At 39.8% G+C, this 16,411-nt stretch overlaps 1 protein-coding gene across 1 annotated transcript in view; it reads right to left on the bottom strand.

Annotated features, from left to right (window-relative positions):
- brsk2a (BR serine/threonine kinase 2a) overlaps nt 1–16,411 on the bottom strand; it is a 154,616-nt gene that overhangs the window by 41,846 nt on the left and 96,359 nt on the right. Inside the window, exons 3-4 of the mRNA XM_035664339.1 lie at nt 8,280–8,365; nt 5,067–5,207 (exon numbers count right to left, since the gene is read on the bottom strand). Of these exons, the coding sequence (XP_035520232.1) occupies nt 5,067–5,207; nt 8,280–8,365 (227 nt within the window). The remainder of the gene's footprint in view (nt 1–5,066; nt 5,208–8,279; nt 8,366–16,411) is intronic.

The raw sequence follows: 16,411 nt of genomic DNA, 5'->3' as shown, positions 1-16,411 counted from the left end.
AATGTTGCTCAAATAAAAAGACTTGTGGCTTGCTTTACTTCCCTCTGTGGAGCTATAAGGAAGTGATGACATAGACAGATGTATGTGGCTGTTTAAGCCCCTGGAAGAGAAGAATAAAGCAGCTAATGACGGAGGGAGTGTGGGGGATACAGAGTGAGAGAGAGAGAGAGAGGTAAACGTGGATGATGTGTATGATTATGCCACTGCGTGGGTTTAATGTGACTTCTGGACCAGGTGTTTGTTTGTGCACATGTAGGTGGCAGAAATAATGTTCACATCAGTGTCAGGGATTAGAGGAAGATGTGTGACTGTGTGTGAGCATGTATGATGGAGCTATGAGCTTTAGGGACAGGGTTCTCTTCCAAGGGGCACTAGCAATGTCTGCCTTACTTAGTGGGATGCTTGGAGTCACTTTATGTGACAGATGGTCTTTATCTCTTACCCACACACAGTCACTTTATATTAAACACACAGACATTGGGTTGTTAACTGGGGAAGGGGAAAGACCAGAGTGATCACTAAACAAATATAACAGGGGTGAGAAAGAGGACAGAGTGTGCTGTGGTCAAGGTGAGATTGCTTCTTTTTCTGTGGATGGTTTCTGTTGGTGGTGTTTGCTCCTGTCCATGCAAATGTAGGTGACGCAAATCTCTGCAAGTGCAGCATATGACAATGTGGTGTAATGGGAAAGGGTGGACAAAATGACTGTGATACAGGGGTGTGTTTGGTGTCAACACTGGATCATCTGCCCTCCTTATTCTGCATCTAGTCTCACTGCAGCAACAGAAACACTGAAAAAATAAATCAATACATCTTCATTGCTCACATGAGAATAGAAACATTTTGCATTAGATTTATCACAGGAAATCAGACCATGCAGTGCTTTCTATGGCACTTTCAAGTGTAGGAAAATTGCCATTCAAATCAAATTCTATTATTTTTCTTGCTTACGTATAAACCTAACCTCTCATAATCTGTTAATATGGTTCAAAAGCTAGGTAAAGCACACAAGCAGCTTGTCAAGCGTTCAAGGAAAATAGACTTTACTCCTCTCAATCAATCTGTGTCTCTGTTGGGTGTTTGCACTTATGGCAGACTGCCACATCGACTTCTCTGGAGAGTGTAGCAGATGTGTACTTTGTCGAACGTCTAAACTGACAAGATGCAGCCGAAGCTGCTGTTGGGATTCCCTCTCAGGTAAACATGGAGGTGAATTATTTGCAATATTATACTACATGTATGAAGCATCCACTCCGTTAATGTGACCTCGAGCAAAAAACTCAATCTAAAGCAGCTGTCGGAGAGCTGTGTCAAATAGCTGACCCTGACCTTTGACATACCTGCAGAGGGATTGAAAGAGAAACTTACACAAGGCTTATCATTATATGTGGGTAGTGTTTTCATCTCTGTTCTAACTAGTCTGTCAGTCGGAGTATCTTTCTGAGTCACACATTTGCAGATCTCGCCTTGGTGTCTGAGGAGGAGAATCCAGAATCCAGTCGACACTGGATTCATAGGAACATATAATGAAGGTTTTTCTCATTGCCTCAGCATTCATTATAAATATATTTTACTGACAATTCCTTTCCGATGTCTGTTTTTATCCTACTCTATCTTTGCCTGATCTCCTTCGTCAGCTATCCTCGAGTGCTTCACTTTGTCCCCTTCTCTTCCTCCACGTAAAAAGAAAACTGTCTAAATCAGAGCATGATCTGAATCAGGCAGAGGAAACACTGAGTCATAAACAGCTCTCTACGTTCTTTCATTCACATCCAGACTTACATCCATCTGGCTCAAGAGAGATATTTGGGTATAGGACGTGGGCGGAGAGCGGAAGCATGAGGCGATAAGAAGTAGCAAAAATGGGAGGTATGCAGAAAAAGGAGGGTTGAGGAGCATGTGTTTACCCCGCTCTGCACGGTGAATCACAGAGAAAAGGGAGCACTTCTAATGGTCTGTGTAGGTCCCCAGCACAGACAAGCAGAAATGGAAGAAATGATTGCAGAAATGCTTTTTTATTGAGGGGATGCTGGGATCTCATTAGTGGGAATGGAAGGGAGGTGAGAGAGGCTTCGTCTGTCTGTCTGTTTGCCCCTAATTGAGGTTGGGAGGAGGGCGAGGGTGCAGCAACACTCCCAAATAATCCTCCTCATGATAAATTTACAAGGCATCATTTTCTAAGAGTGTTAGTGAGGGGATTTGAGGAGCTAAGACAGAGAGACAGCCGCAAAGCAAAACAGGAAGGGAGAGATAAATCTGCTAGTGAATCTTACTACAAAAGAGCTGTGATAATCTATGTATGTGCATGCACTTAATGTCAGTCCCAGATGCTTTCTCCTAATTGGCCTAATCTGTTCTCCTCACAGTCAGTTATTTACACTGACTGATAAAATACTTCTAACTTTCATTCCCTTAGGTGGGACAGTTTTGCTCTATTTCCAGTGGTGTGAGAGTAATCGTCTGTTTTTTTTGTTGGAATCCACCAACCACCGATTTCATGGTTCAAACAATAAAATTAACTCAAGCGCATCATCCTAAGATAATCAGTAAAATGTAAAGTAATTTTGACACGAGCATGTGGTAGGTTGTACTTTGTAAAACAGCTCCCACAATGGCTTTATTATTAAAATAGCAGCAGCCTAAATGTAATTGCCTCTTCTATAAACTATATTGTGCAAAAATATAAAGGATTTCAAATCACAGAAATTCAATTTTACCTAATAATTCCATGACAAATCAGTTTAATTCTTTTCTTTTAATTGTCCGTGCAAGATTATGTATATCTATCTCCCAGGCTTGTATTACTCAATACCAGGTTTTAGGGAATATTACACCGTAACTGTTTATCTCTGGCTTCATCCTCAACAGCAGGGTATTCAGAAAACTTCCAAGCATACTAGACTCTGCACATAGAAGTTGAAAAGCCTCTCTCTCTCCAGTACTGCAAGACACTATAGCCTTGACACAAAAGTTATGATGGAACATAAATTGTCATTATGAGTTGACGGGCTGGCAAGCAGTTTGTGCCACAGCCTTGGTCGGGCTAGGGTTTTATGGTGATATCTTAATGTTTGGGCCTCTGTCTGTGAATATTATAGTGGTGAGAGCAGCAAGGAAACAAACCAATAATGTGCTGCATAATGGCTATGTTTTAATTGTTAATGACCTCAAAATGGAATTTCAATAGTACCTTTGCTGTGTTGCAGGTCTGACTTATGAAATATCAACCCACTTGATCAATTATATACACACTCGAAATAACCAATGGCTTGGTTTACATTAGGGACTGGCCTTCCAGCTGGTAAGTAAAGCAAGGGGGTCAAATAAACACAATGACAATAAAACGGTATAGTATCACATGTAACCAGTATAACTATAAAATAAACATTACACAAATACAAGAACTAGACTTACTAACTACTTAGACTAAATAACTACTAATAACATGCACAAACCCAGTATTGTTTCCTGAAATGTGAAGCAGCTTTTTAGTTTTAGATATTTTACAGTTTGTCCAAGTGGGTCTTAAACACCCTTTTACATGGTATTATTGTTTTTTATGTGACTGATTACTAATTAGTTGAATGCATTTGTATTCTTTGTTCCTATCTCATCTTTCAGTTCTGTATTCCTTTTACTGCAAAGTAACTGGAGATTCACTTGTGACCAAGGTAAAAATAAATACACTTGAACTCATTCTGCTCTATGGTCCTTGTGCTCTGCTCTGCAGGCACATGAGGACAAAATGCAGAGCAAAGAGAGTATGCCTTTGCTCTGCATTTTGTCTCTGGAGAGGAAAGAAAAACTCTTACTCTCTGCTTTTGGCTCACAAATGGATGGACACTACAGACGTTACACTACACATTCATACAAACGAGAAACACGCTCACAAATGAGCGCTCCACATGAGTCCCTGCTGACATTTTTGACTTCTGAAGTATATATGATTGCCTCTAGTCTATGAGCTGGTAAACAGTTAAATTACTCCTGTGAATAACAACACAATGTGTCACATAGTAACTCCCTGGATGCCATTTCTACAAATACATGGACTCATCACTAAAAATAGCATAGTGCTAACAAAAACGTCACTTCTACTCCACTCTAAAAATTCCAACCATCGTTATGGTGAAGCATCCTCTCAGTCTCAGATGTTTAATGGGAAACAATCTATTAGCCCCTTTCTAAGACATTTGGCTCATACTGTATATAGAGTCATGTATATTTCTCGACTTGAGGAAAGCTGTGACTCTGTATTTTACTCTATTTGATCCTCAGCCGTTAAAGCTGAACATTAAAATAAAAACTTTAAGAGGGAATATAAACACTTTCCTAACAAGCGATATCAAGTTTTCTCAGTTCTGTAATCTCCATATTGAATCATTGGCTTGAAAACTAAACAGCACTCCAGAGCTATGAATAAACTGATTGGAATTTAGATTGTAAATTCACTTCAGGAAGAATCTGTATCTTTTTTTAAATGTATCATTTGGGAACTCATTATTTGTTCAATGTTGTATGACAACCAAATTGACTTTGTTACACCTATGGTTGTTTTATCTTTTGAAATGTATGTGATGGCTTTATGCAGATAGTGAATGTGTGTGTTTTTTTCTGGCTTTATGGCAATATTTATCTGAAACCTGTGGTGTTAACTCTTCTGCAAAATGAACTTGATTTAGGGTAAACTGCAACTACTGTATGTTGTAGAACCAGACTCTCTGCACTGCGAGTCCACTTTATTGTACTGCAAAAATATAAGTGTAATTGGAGACAGGTTTCCACAGGTTTTCAATCATTTTTCATTTAATTTAATTAATATGTTTCATATACTTTAATGCATTTTTTATCAATGTAAGGTAAAACCAAAATATTATCTTCCCATTCTTATTGTTGTCCCTTAATTTGTGCCAAAATTATATTTGTTTTCAATATGTCATAAAGCAAGGAATAGCATCTATAAATAGCATTTATTAGGATAGCTGGGATTCATTCTTTCAGTGTTTTCAGCAGCAGTGTAATCCAACCATTCACAACATGTGTATCATGCGTATCATTTCACTTACCATATGGAATGACTGTGGCAAAAATCCAGAGCAGACATGATCTGTCTGAAGAATTTCCTGGCCTCTTTAGGTGTTAACCTGCCTTTCTTCACCAAGTAGTCAAACAGCTCACCACCAGACACATGTTCTAGCACGAGGTATCTAAAAGAGAGAGGGATAGAGGAAAACCAGTCCAAGAAATAAAGATAAAACAAGGACAGCAGCTCTCATACACACATCAGAAAAATAGAGATAGAGATCGAAATATTTCGCTTGTAGTGACAGACATACATACTTCTGTGCCATCAGAAAAGGCCCTGAAGAAACAAAGTAAGCTCCTGACCACAGAGGTCTGTAAGAACTAGAGTAATGTGCTCCCTCACAGCCAATATATACAGACAAAACACCCAGGATCAATGATCTGATCTCCCCAAAGTCATATTGGGTTGACTGTTTATTTTTCATTTTGTCATCCGTTAGCTGTCCCCACAGTTAGAGTTGCAACATGCCAACAGTGTATTACAATATATGTGAAGGGTTCGGATATACGATACACTCTGATCTCCGATGGGGGGCACGGAGGGATGATATAGATGCATTACACTGCAAAAAGATGGAAAAGTTGTATGAAAGCTATTAGACATTAGGGATTTAGGAGCTTGTGAATTCTGCTAAGGTACAGACACTGTAAGCTTCTGTGACAGTCTCTGTCTCAGCACTTGGTTAATCAAGCGAAAGAGACGGAAGAGAAAAAGGAAGAGAGATTTTCATGAACCCTATCAAGTTCCTTACTGTAGATATAAAGTACTTCTGTTGTCATTTCTATCTTCTCCCCTGCCATCACATTTTTTATGGCCACTCTTCATGTAGCCTTTGTGTGGCTGGGTTCTTTCTCCGGAGCTCCAAGGGGATGGGGAGGATGAATCTCTGCCAACTCAGACCTAAAGCTGCATCTGTGGGCTAAAAGCTAGTCATGCCCTGCCCCTGCTCCGGACCAGCCTGCCCATATATCCTGCCCTGAAACACCCTCCATCTTCACTAGGACAAATTGAAACTCAGACAGGCGGTGAAATACTCTTTTCGCTCTCTCCCTGCTGTGGATATGTGCGGCCACATGCAAGACTTCAATTTTATTGATTACACTATAGTGTTACAAACTGTGCCCGGCCACAGAGCATGTGCTCACTAAACAACCCTTAATGCCAAAAAAAGCTGGCAAAACCTCAATAGCTTTGGCACATAGAACAATCTGACCGAACACAAGTAAGCGAGCACACATTAATACATTTACAAAAACATGGCCATACTGGAATTGCATTCATAATTTACAGTTTCCACTATAAATATATAAAATATAAAACAATATGACCATGATTTAAAGGCTATTCTCCTGAGTCCAGTAGTTTCCTTTGTAATCACGATCAGTTTCATCACAATACATTTTGTCGTTAGGACTTTTCTTCCAATTAAAGCTGTTGTATTATATTTTATGTGGCTTTGGAAGAGCTTTCTAAAAACTAGCAAAAAAAAACAAAACAAAAAAACTAGTTACGTCACACTCCAAATGGAAAGCCTGTATTTACGTCTAGAGCTTGACCCATACTTGAGTGGACAGAGCTTTCAGTTCTGTGAAGTAAAGCAAATGCGGAAGTGTCTTAAATCTAAATTAATTCTAATGGCCAGCAGGGTGCAGCTCTATGGGCTGCAAACAAGAACTCCAATAGTATTGAGTCTGATGAAAAAAATGACCATACTTTTCACTTAATTTATTAGCTCAGTAAACCGTTTCCTAATGAATTTATGGTCTCAATTCTTCTTCAATACAGTGTGATGTTCATTTAGTAAATTATTGTCCCATTTAAAGTTAAATAAATGATAAAGCAAGGTATGCTTTAGAGAGTGGCTAAATGTGAGACTTTCAACAGCTCTGACCTCACTGTTTCCCAATGGTAGCTCAGAAAATAAGAATAGGTCTTGCATGTGTTACAATAATCATTTTGTTACCATCCGAAATAAAACAGCTCATTGTATTATTACATCAAGTCTACTCATATGCATTATGGACTCTGCTTTTTGACTTGAGCATTTTTTTCTGAGCGACCATTTTTCATTCTCAGAAGCATAATTTATATTAGCGTCATGATGTGATCATTCATTTCAAGCAATGAAATATCCATAAATAAAATATTGGTGGGCTATGTAGCAAACCACTTCACTTCTCCCTCACCTATTGTACACACACACAAACACACACATGCACACCACACCACTTTAAACAGCTTGTGATATCAGCATCAGCACCATAATAAAAAAATCAGAAAAGCTCTGGGACCGCTAACTCAAAATGCGCTGTTCTGTTTATCAATTATTGCATTTCAAGTGGAGATATCTGAGTAAGAGTCTAAACAATATAAATCTGAAAATGACATCACTGATGTGAAGCACAGAGTGTACTCGAGTCTCTGGTGATAGAAATGTAAAGCAATTTGTCTTCTGTGATGCTTCTAGTGACTAACTGTCAAAAGTGATGAAGCAATGGGCACAAAATGTGATTTTAATAATCCAATTTATTGGATGAATCACAATATTCTGCTTTTCCTATCATCTTAAAGGATGACATGTACAGTACTGCATGTCCAATCCCATTTGGCCTGTAAGCTCAAGATGAGAACTAATTGAATTTAGCTGACAAACAGTCCTCTGTAGATCAAGAGGGCTTCTATAAACTACTGATGGGCTTGTCACTCACTGCTGCTAAAGTTAGCTAATAGATTTATGTGTGCGCCTGCATGTGTGTGTGTGTGTGTGTGTATGTGCAGCTGCTGCAATGCGACTGCCACTCTCCATGGCTAATGTTTCTTAATGCTATGGTGTTGCCTCTGATAAGCGTGTCATGGTGTTTACATTACAGCGTCTTACTCTCCCTATTAGCAGTCTCCTAGCGTGCACGGCCAAATTAAATGCTTCATGCCAATACTAATGGAGCATTCACCCCTCCAAGGCTATCAGTGTTGCCCTCCAATCATAATACACCAATCAAAACTACTCTGTGGACCAACATAATGATCGGGGGGATTTTAAAGACTGTTCTGGCATCCAAAAGAACACTTGATAGTAATGATATTTGTACATTTTTATACATATTTTCAATAATTTACTGTGGGTAGTATATAATACGATTTTGTATATTTTACATGAATCAAAACGGGACCACAATCCACTCGTGATACTTACAAGTATTTTTTATTTTCATAGACATCGTGTAGCTTTAAAACGTGCGGGTGTTCTATGAGCTTCAGAATAGCTATTTCTCGTTCCACCTGTAAAAGAGAGGGATAGATGGGGAAAAGGGGGGGAGGAAAAAGAGAAAAAATAGATTTGATTAGTGTAACATCAACAGAGTTAAGTTCCTAAAAGCATTCTAGGACCAATTGTCCTAATCTGCTCTCTTAAACTGCAATGTTCCTCTTCCTGCGGCCAAAACTGAAGTACCAGGGAGACAAACCAACTGACCCCAAAACAGCCTGTGATGAGTTCTTGCCAATCGTTTTTCTGAGGTTACCTGTGAAGGTCACTGTAAGAGAGACAAATCTGAGAGGCAGCAATCTGTAATAACACTTGACACAACCAACATAAGGGCTTAAGAGGAAACCAATGAAAGGAGCTGACTGGCACTTTCTACTGGCAGAAAGGACAGAGATAAGCTTTGACCACACTCTAGTTGGCATCCAGGCCAGCAAGCACTGCTATCTCAGGTAGAAAATATGGTTTGCTTCAAAATCTGAAGGAAAACAGGTTGCGTTTGTCTTATCTTACAGAAATTGTGTCCTCCTCCTCTCTCACAAAACAAGCCTCGCTGAATATTTTGAAATCACATCCCATAACCCGGTGGTTTGCTTGAGATGAACATAAATCAGCTTGGTTAGATAAGAAACATGAAGTAAAATAACCTGTCAAGAGTCAGACATCCCACATTTGAACATTTCTGTCCACTAAGACTGCAGCCTGTAGGCGAATTAGGTTCAAAATGTCCACTCAGGTACGTCAACATAGACCCCAGTGGAGGTTTTTTTTTTTCTGCAGTCAGTCTGAGACAGTAACTCTACATAGAAACACAACACTGTGTCCAGAACAGATGGCTGAGTCCACACAAGTTTCAGAGTCCTTTTTTTGCTTACAGAGCTGCTGATAGACATATACAGCGTACTGTGAGTCTGGTGAGGGCTGAACTTCACTAAAATCGAGCAGATCAGTTTGGATTTGTGTCAGCATCTCTGGAGGTTGTAGTCAGCATGTACAGCTGCCACTGAAAATCAGCATGGAACCTACTTCAACAGAAGCACCGCTAATCTTCACCCCCATGTGCTCCTCTACGGCACTGCTTGCGGTTATCTGCTCATCCTTCTCCTCCACCTTTCTTGTCCACCTTCTCTTCCTTCCTCTGTGTCTAGCTTTGACTGACAATGATGGAGATGAAAGGACAGTGCGAGTTAGAGGCTCCTCTGCCTCATCTCAATCTCATCAAAGTCAATTTCACTTTGTCACTTGCCTGTGACAGCCTTCACGCTGCTTTAATGTCACACTCATCGTAGCTTAACTTTATGAACACTCAAGTGGAATAAAAACTCTGATCTGCCAGCTAACTATGTTTTTGTTAAACTCCCACAAAGCTGTTTGCTTGACTGGGCGTGAAATCAGTTTCCTCCCCCTTAATTATGCTCTCACATTGTTTTTCATTTCAGAACAGCACCTATTAGTGATTACTGTCTCAGCTCAGGTAGGTATTGCACCCTATCTTGACACACTTTTGATGATTATTTTCTGCGCAAACAGCAGCATCCCCATATCCGCTCCTTATCAAGACCAACGTGTCGCAAAGTGGATGATAAAAACCTGCTGAATTAGCTTACATTTAGTTAATGTAGAGAAAGAAATGTGCCACCAGTGCAACTGGTGTCGAAGGCGCAGCCAAGAAAAAGTCACAGGAGAATAAAAGGTAATAAAGCTAGGCACACAGCTTGTCTAAAAAGGGTAAAGTGGTTAATGCATAATTAGCATTAGCATGGCGTATCACTGGGAGTAACGGCTAGGCTAATCAGGGCTAATCCAGAGACTAATGAGCGCTATCAGCAGCACTGCACCGTGCCACTCTCTCACCTGAGGCTAAGGTGTGTTGTTAAGAATGAGCCCACAGAGGCTAGCTAGCTAGCTGGCAGTGAGGCTCCCTGCAGAGAGACTAATGCTACCCAGGACTCGGGGAGAGATGAGCTGTCGAAATGCTACAGAGCCAGCAGCTGGCTTCCTAAGCTTTCTCTAAGCGCCTCCTTTTAGTTAATTGAAATAAGAGAAATGAGGCTTAATGTGAAGACTTAACTGTACAACTGGCTGCTTATTGCAAGATTAGCTGTTGATTAACACACTAATGTAAATCTGTGGAGCAACCCTTGCACTTTCTAGCATTATACAGTACAACAGTTTCATTTAATAGCCTACAATTATCAGTCAAAAGAGATACATTTACACCCCACTTGCCTCCACCTGCAAAAGGAGTTAAGTGTTCTGGTTGGTGCATGGACTACAGCGCTAATGCATGCATAACACAGCGTGAACGTTTATACACACACAGTGACCAACAGTCAAACACACACAAGCAACACCTCCATAAGTTCCTGCTGGTATAAATGCCAGGTGGCCATCCTCTCTCTTGGCCTGGCTCCTGTACATGGCTCCACACTCTCTCATTAAGTTTCACATCTGTGAGTGTGGACAGCTCTCTCCATATCTCCATGGCACTTCATTACTCCTTTATTAGCAGGCGCTTGGACACCGTTCACTGAGACACACACACATACAAGCGCATGGACAGATGGACAGGCGGTCAATGAATACACACCTTCTCTCACATCTTACATCTACAGCAGTTTAGGATGTAGCTAATTTTCTCACTTTTCCAAAAACCAAACAGGGTTACAAAAGGAAGGATAGGTAAAGAAAAAAAAATCTCATCGGAAAACGAAGGTCGAACGAAAGTGCAAGACTGACACTAATCCAAATTGGCTATTTGACTAGGAGATAATTTGTCTTGTTTGCTGGTTATCGTTGTGGACTGGACATCATTAGCGGAAGACATCAGAACAGAAGGCTGTTTTGGATGGGCTGATTGGCAATACTTTGACCCACAGGGTTTCGTATCGGTGTCATGTCCTGCCACTCTAAATGATCAATAAGTTGGAACTGCGGTGGTGATTCTTGTTGAGATCTTAACTACAACTAAGATGGTTGCATGCAAAATAAAAATAAAAAATAATTAAGCTGTGTGTCGAATGATAAAACATCATACATCTTACTATCAGGCTCCAGGAAAATTCCTATCCTTCAAATTAAAATCTGGAGCACCATTTTCTTCACCATAGAACTTAATGTGGATGATGTTGTGTTTGAAATTATGTCTAATGTGATTTATTAGTTGTAATCATGGTGTAATTTGCAGGTGCAGTGGGTATTTTAAAACAGAGAAGTGAAACAAGCATACGAGAGAGAGAGGGGGACTGGGAAGACTGGAGGCTACATAGACAAATGAAGCACTGAGTCACTTTTGCTTACATGTGTCATGAGAACCAGTTTAGCATAGAGTAGCTTCATCAGCTCACTATTGATTCTTTAAATTACAACCCTGGATCTAAATGGCTGAATGGACAAGCAAACAAATGACTGGTGGCATCAATAGTTCCATCACCGTGGCTATGGGTCCAATAAGGACAGAGCATTAGAGACAGCCAGGCAACAACAAAGACGCAAAGAGATTAGATTCATGTCATACATGTCAGAGAGCGGCCGAGAAACCAGCCCAAAATCTCAGAGGGGAAAATATTGGATCACAGGCTCTGTCATCTCGCACTCTCCACTTATTGCATGTCGTGCTTTTTCTCCCGCCTTTCTCTCTCATGCACACAGAAGGAAAACACAGACATTTCTGTCACCTCCCCCAGGCGAACGAGTGAATGGTCCCTTGATACTAAGATCTGAGGATCAAAGTCAACAGGGCAGCCATGTGTGTCAGATAAAAAAAATGGGGCTGGCTATGCTAACATGGGAGCTACGGTGCATGCAAGAGCTGCTGGATGGATAAAAAAACAAGGGAAGGAAGGATGAGTGAAAGCAACAGGGATGAAGCATAAGCCATGTAATTCTTTGCAATGGAGAAAAATAAAAGAGAAATGTAGAGGAGACTGGCAGAAAGAGAGCGGAGTGGCAGTGCCAGCTCGCCCCCCGCCCCCGAGTATTGCAGCCTCTTTTGTTGCTAATTAACACAACATGGGGAAAGAATAACCTTTTTAGTTCCACCGTGCACCAAACAGCTTACAGAGAGTGAAACGATAAGAGATAAGGCAATGAGGCAGCAATGTGAGGAGCTAAAAGCATGTGACACTCAAGGAAATGAAAAAAAGTTAAAAATAATGAATTTCCTTCAAAAGCTTTTGATAGAGTGAATAACAACATTTTAAAGTATAAATTCATGAAATATGGTTTATGACTTATAAATTATATTTCCAGCAGAAGACAATTTGTTAAAAGGGTTGCCATTATGGTGAGTAACATATTCTTTGGACAAACACTGCATTCCATACCCTTAGCTTGTCCTTACTTTTCATACATCATAAGATCATAAGTATCCTTCCCTCAGGGCCATTTTGTTACAATGGCAAACAAGCAAAATCAACTTATGCTATTACTGTTCTCAAAATCTTTATTTTTATGTACAAGATGCAATTTAGAGCGGGATATCTCATAAATAGTTTTTCAAACTAATTCATAAATGTCTTCTTACTGAACCAGATTAGTTCATCTAATCTTCATCTTCCTCAATATCGTACTAGCAGAGGTCGGCTATCAAAAAGTTGTCTCTTCTCTTTTGCTCATTTGGAAGAAACATTTTTCTAAAAAGTCCTACAGAACAAGATTATTTTTTACTTTTTTCATAATTTGTATTATAATGGTCCCTTTTTGGTTTTCCTTTCTTTTCCATTGTTAATTATATCTATTTTTTATTTTAGCTTTAGCAATTTTTTTTAAAATAAAACTCCAAACTATTGTTAAATCGCAGTGAGAAGGGTGCAGTTTATACACAGATCATATGACATATGGGTGACAGAGAAGTAAAGTATGGACAGGGTAATGGCTGGAGAGAGGGGGTCGTGGGTCCAACTGTCAGTGAGCAGAAGGGGAGGGGACAGCACAGCTTGGCTGCTGGCTCACAGACAAAACCAGTCAGCTCGTCATCCATTCATACTTGTGACATGTGGACACATTAACGCATGATGCACACACACACACCACTGATCATGGCAAGCCATGAGCCACCTCCATCCATCCATATGTTGGTCAGTGAGCTAGTAGGGCAGAATCAGTGTTTTCTGCCAGGAACAGAGGGTAGCCAAGCTGGTGTGTATGCGTGCATGCGTGTATCTTTGGGTATGTACTTACACATACATGTAAATGGTAAGGCGTTTAGTGGCTGTGGAATGCTGTATGTCAGTCTTAGTAACCAGAATGGAAAGGGCAGTTTCAAGGGCATACACGCAAACACACACACAGTCTAATTTTTACACCCTGGTGGAAAGACACTGGTCACAAAGAGCCAAGTCTGTCCAAAGGTGTGTGTTCACATGCTTTTTCTCTACTTGGTGTGCAGAGCATAGCCACGACCTTTAAGATGATATTAACATGTGTTCCTGGGAGAATCTGCTTATCCAAACTTGGGTTAGATTAGAAATTGATAGAGACAGGCTCGGGATGATGGATTTAACAGTATTTAGTGAGGGAGTGTGTGTGTTAGATAGTTGTGTTATCTCACTACTGAACTAGTCCCACTGAGAGCAAAACAAAATACAAAATAAAATCATATTTGTATGATTTCATTCCAGTCAAAGTCGTTGAACTGAGAAAAAAAAAGTAATCTGCCTCTTTCATCTTCCTCTTTTTATCGCTTTTCCCTCCACCCTACGGACCTCACAAATGCATGTGCGCGCATGAAAACACACGAGAATACACAGTCAGCACAGCAGGTTTTTCTGATAATCACTGTATCAGTCATCCTTTGTGAAAACGAGGTAAATTCCCTATGCAGGGGAGTTTTATCAATGCCGGAGACATGTAAATCGATCCGGACATAGTCTCTGCTAGCTTGCTAGCCCTTATCCTTTATCAATCTCCCACACTTTCAAATCCTACTCATTATTCTGTCCCATCCAAGACCACTCCTCCTCCTCTTCCTCCTCTCCTATCCTTCATTTATTCTCTGTTTCTTTCATTCTATCTCTCTAATAATGTCTGTGACGTGTGCCTGTGTCGCTGACAGATCCATCAGCCTGCCACTTAGACCAGTGGCAGGCTACATCATTTCCCACTAGCAGACATGTCCCTGGATAACCTTGGTCGTAATAGAGTCTAATGGCAGAGGTCCCCCACAACATGAGGTCAAAGGGTATAATCATGAACCTCTTCAAACCTACTGTATGGGCTGATGGGTGGGATGGGACGGGCTGGGAGAGGGTAAAAGGTGTGTGTTTGTGTGTGTAAGAGTATGTGAATGGCCTTGCATGTATTTGTGCAAAAAACATCTGCAGGATGAGTGATTTATCAGTGACGGGCAGGCAGTTGATCCCCTTGGCAGCCATGTTTTTTTGTCAGTCGTCTGAAGTGTCTTTTTGTCAGCTCGTCCATTGTGTCACTCACTCCTTAAGCAAAGGATATTTTATACGAGACGATTGATAAGGTGACCTTGGATTGTGTGGAGATGTGAAATGTGGATTAATGAACTGGTTTTCACCAGATTTGAGAGAGAGCACAAAACAGAATTTAATGATCAGATCTTAAGATCATAACTATATAATTTATAAAAGTGTAAATCTAAGAACCTAGAGTCGCCTATATTTGTAAGTGATACTGTAAGGATGCTGTATAAATTTGTACTACATGCCATCTGCTGCCCTATGTTGCAAAAAGTGTATTTTCCTTGCTGCCAACCTTCAAGTACTTATTATATAATTTAGTTGTTTAATGACTTAATAACTCCTTTATAAGAAAATGTAATGTGAATTGTGAAAAACTGTTAAGCATTAATTTATGGAAGCATTGACGTAATGTTGGCATGTAAAGAGCGCACAACTTCACATTACAGTAGTAAAGTTCTGTTACAAAATGATCTATGAACTAGCAGACAAGACTAGAATAACAGGTGACCTGATGGTAAAATACAACACAAGCAAACCTAATACAACACTGGTGCTGGTTTTGTTAATGTAAAGTTACGTGAAAACAACTTAGAAACTTAGTACTAGTTACTGAATGAGTAATAAAGACTATTTAATGCAATAATTCAAGCAGACTGTAGTGATTAGCTAACGGTGATTCAGTTACTCAACTAATTATCTCCACATATGAATACATGGCCTACTCATTGACACATGAGCATGGTCAATAGTTAGATGGACAGAGGAGTCAATACTGGACAGACAACAGGTCAGTAGGTAAGACTGGTCAACTGAAACAACCCAAATTAGCTTGCAACTTTGTAAATAAGTTCAAAATAGCTCTAATAATGTAATCAGGGAGTTCTTTCAGTTTCTGCACTTGCTAATTAGGTCTTACACTGAGCATGAGTTACACAAGGCACAGTCTTGTGCTTTGATGGTGCTCTATATGAATACTATATATATATATATATATAATATTATTTAATATAATAATGGCAAACCACATGCAAAGATATGTGTCTGTATGTATTTACATGCAAGTGTTTATGGTTTGTGGGCATGTACAGTGTGAGTGAGTGAGAAAAGGAGGGAGAAAGAGAGAAAGCATGTTCTTGAGAGTGTGTTAGCGCAACAGAGTCATTAACAAACAATCCCCACAGGGATGAGGATGAAGGAGCTGATGAAATTAAAGTGTCTTGCTTTAGATGTTCAACACAATGACCGCAAAAGCCCAAATATACATCAAGATCTGTCTAACTCATTAACACTGCCAAGTCTGAGCCAATTTTCCTGTTTATTTGCAACAGCTAAAAGTAGTAAATTGATGCCAGACTCACAAATTAATTTAGTCTGTACATAATGTTCAAGCCTTGTAGGAAGCTAGTTAACAGCATAATCGAGAGATAAGGCAATGTGTTGAATACAGAGATACATGGATGTAACTCTCGTTCTATGAGTAGTAGTAATATTAGTATTTAGCCTACTAGTGGTCGTGAAGTGACCTTACTGCCATTATACAGTAAGATCTTAATATGATGTAACTTATTAAAGTGATATGAATTGTTCTTCACAGCAACATAATATTAAAACATATGTATCACTTTAATATTC

The sequence above is a fragment of the Morone saxatilis genome, unplaced genomic scaffold (assembly GCF_004916995.1).
Source record: "Morone saxatilis isolate NCDOM2014 unplaced genomic scaffold, NCSU_SB_2.0 Contig2, whole genome shotgun sequence".
NCBI lineage: Eukaryota > Metazoa > Chordata > Actinopteri > Moronidae > Morone > Morone saxatilis.
The sequence above is the reverse complement of the archived record's forward strand: the minus strand, read 5'-3'. Positions and strand labels throughout refer to the sequence as shown.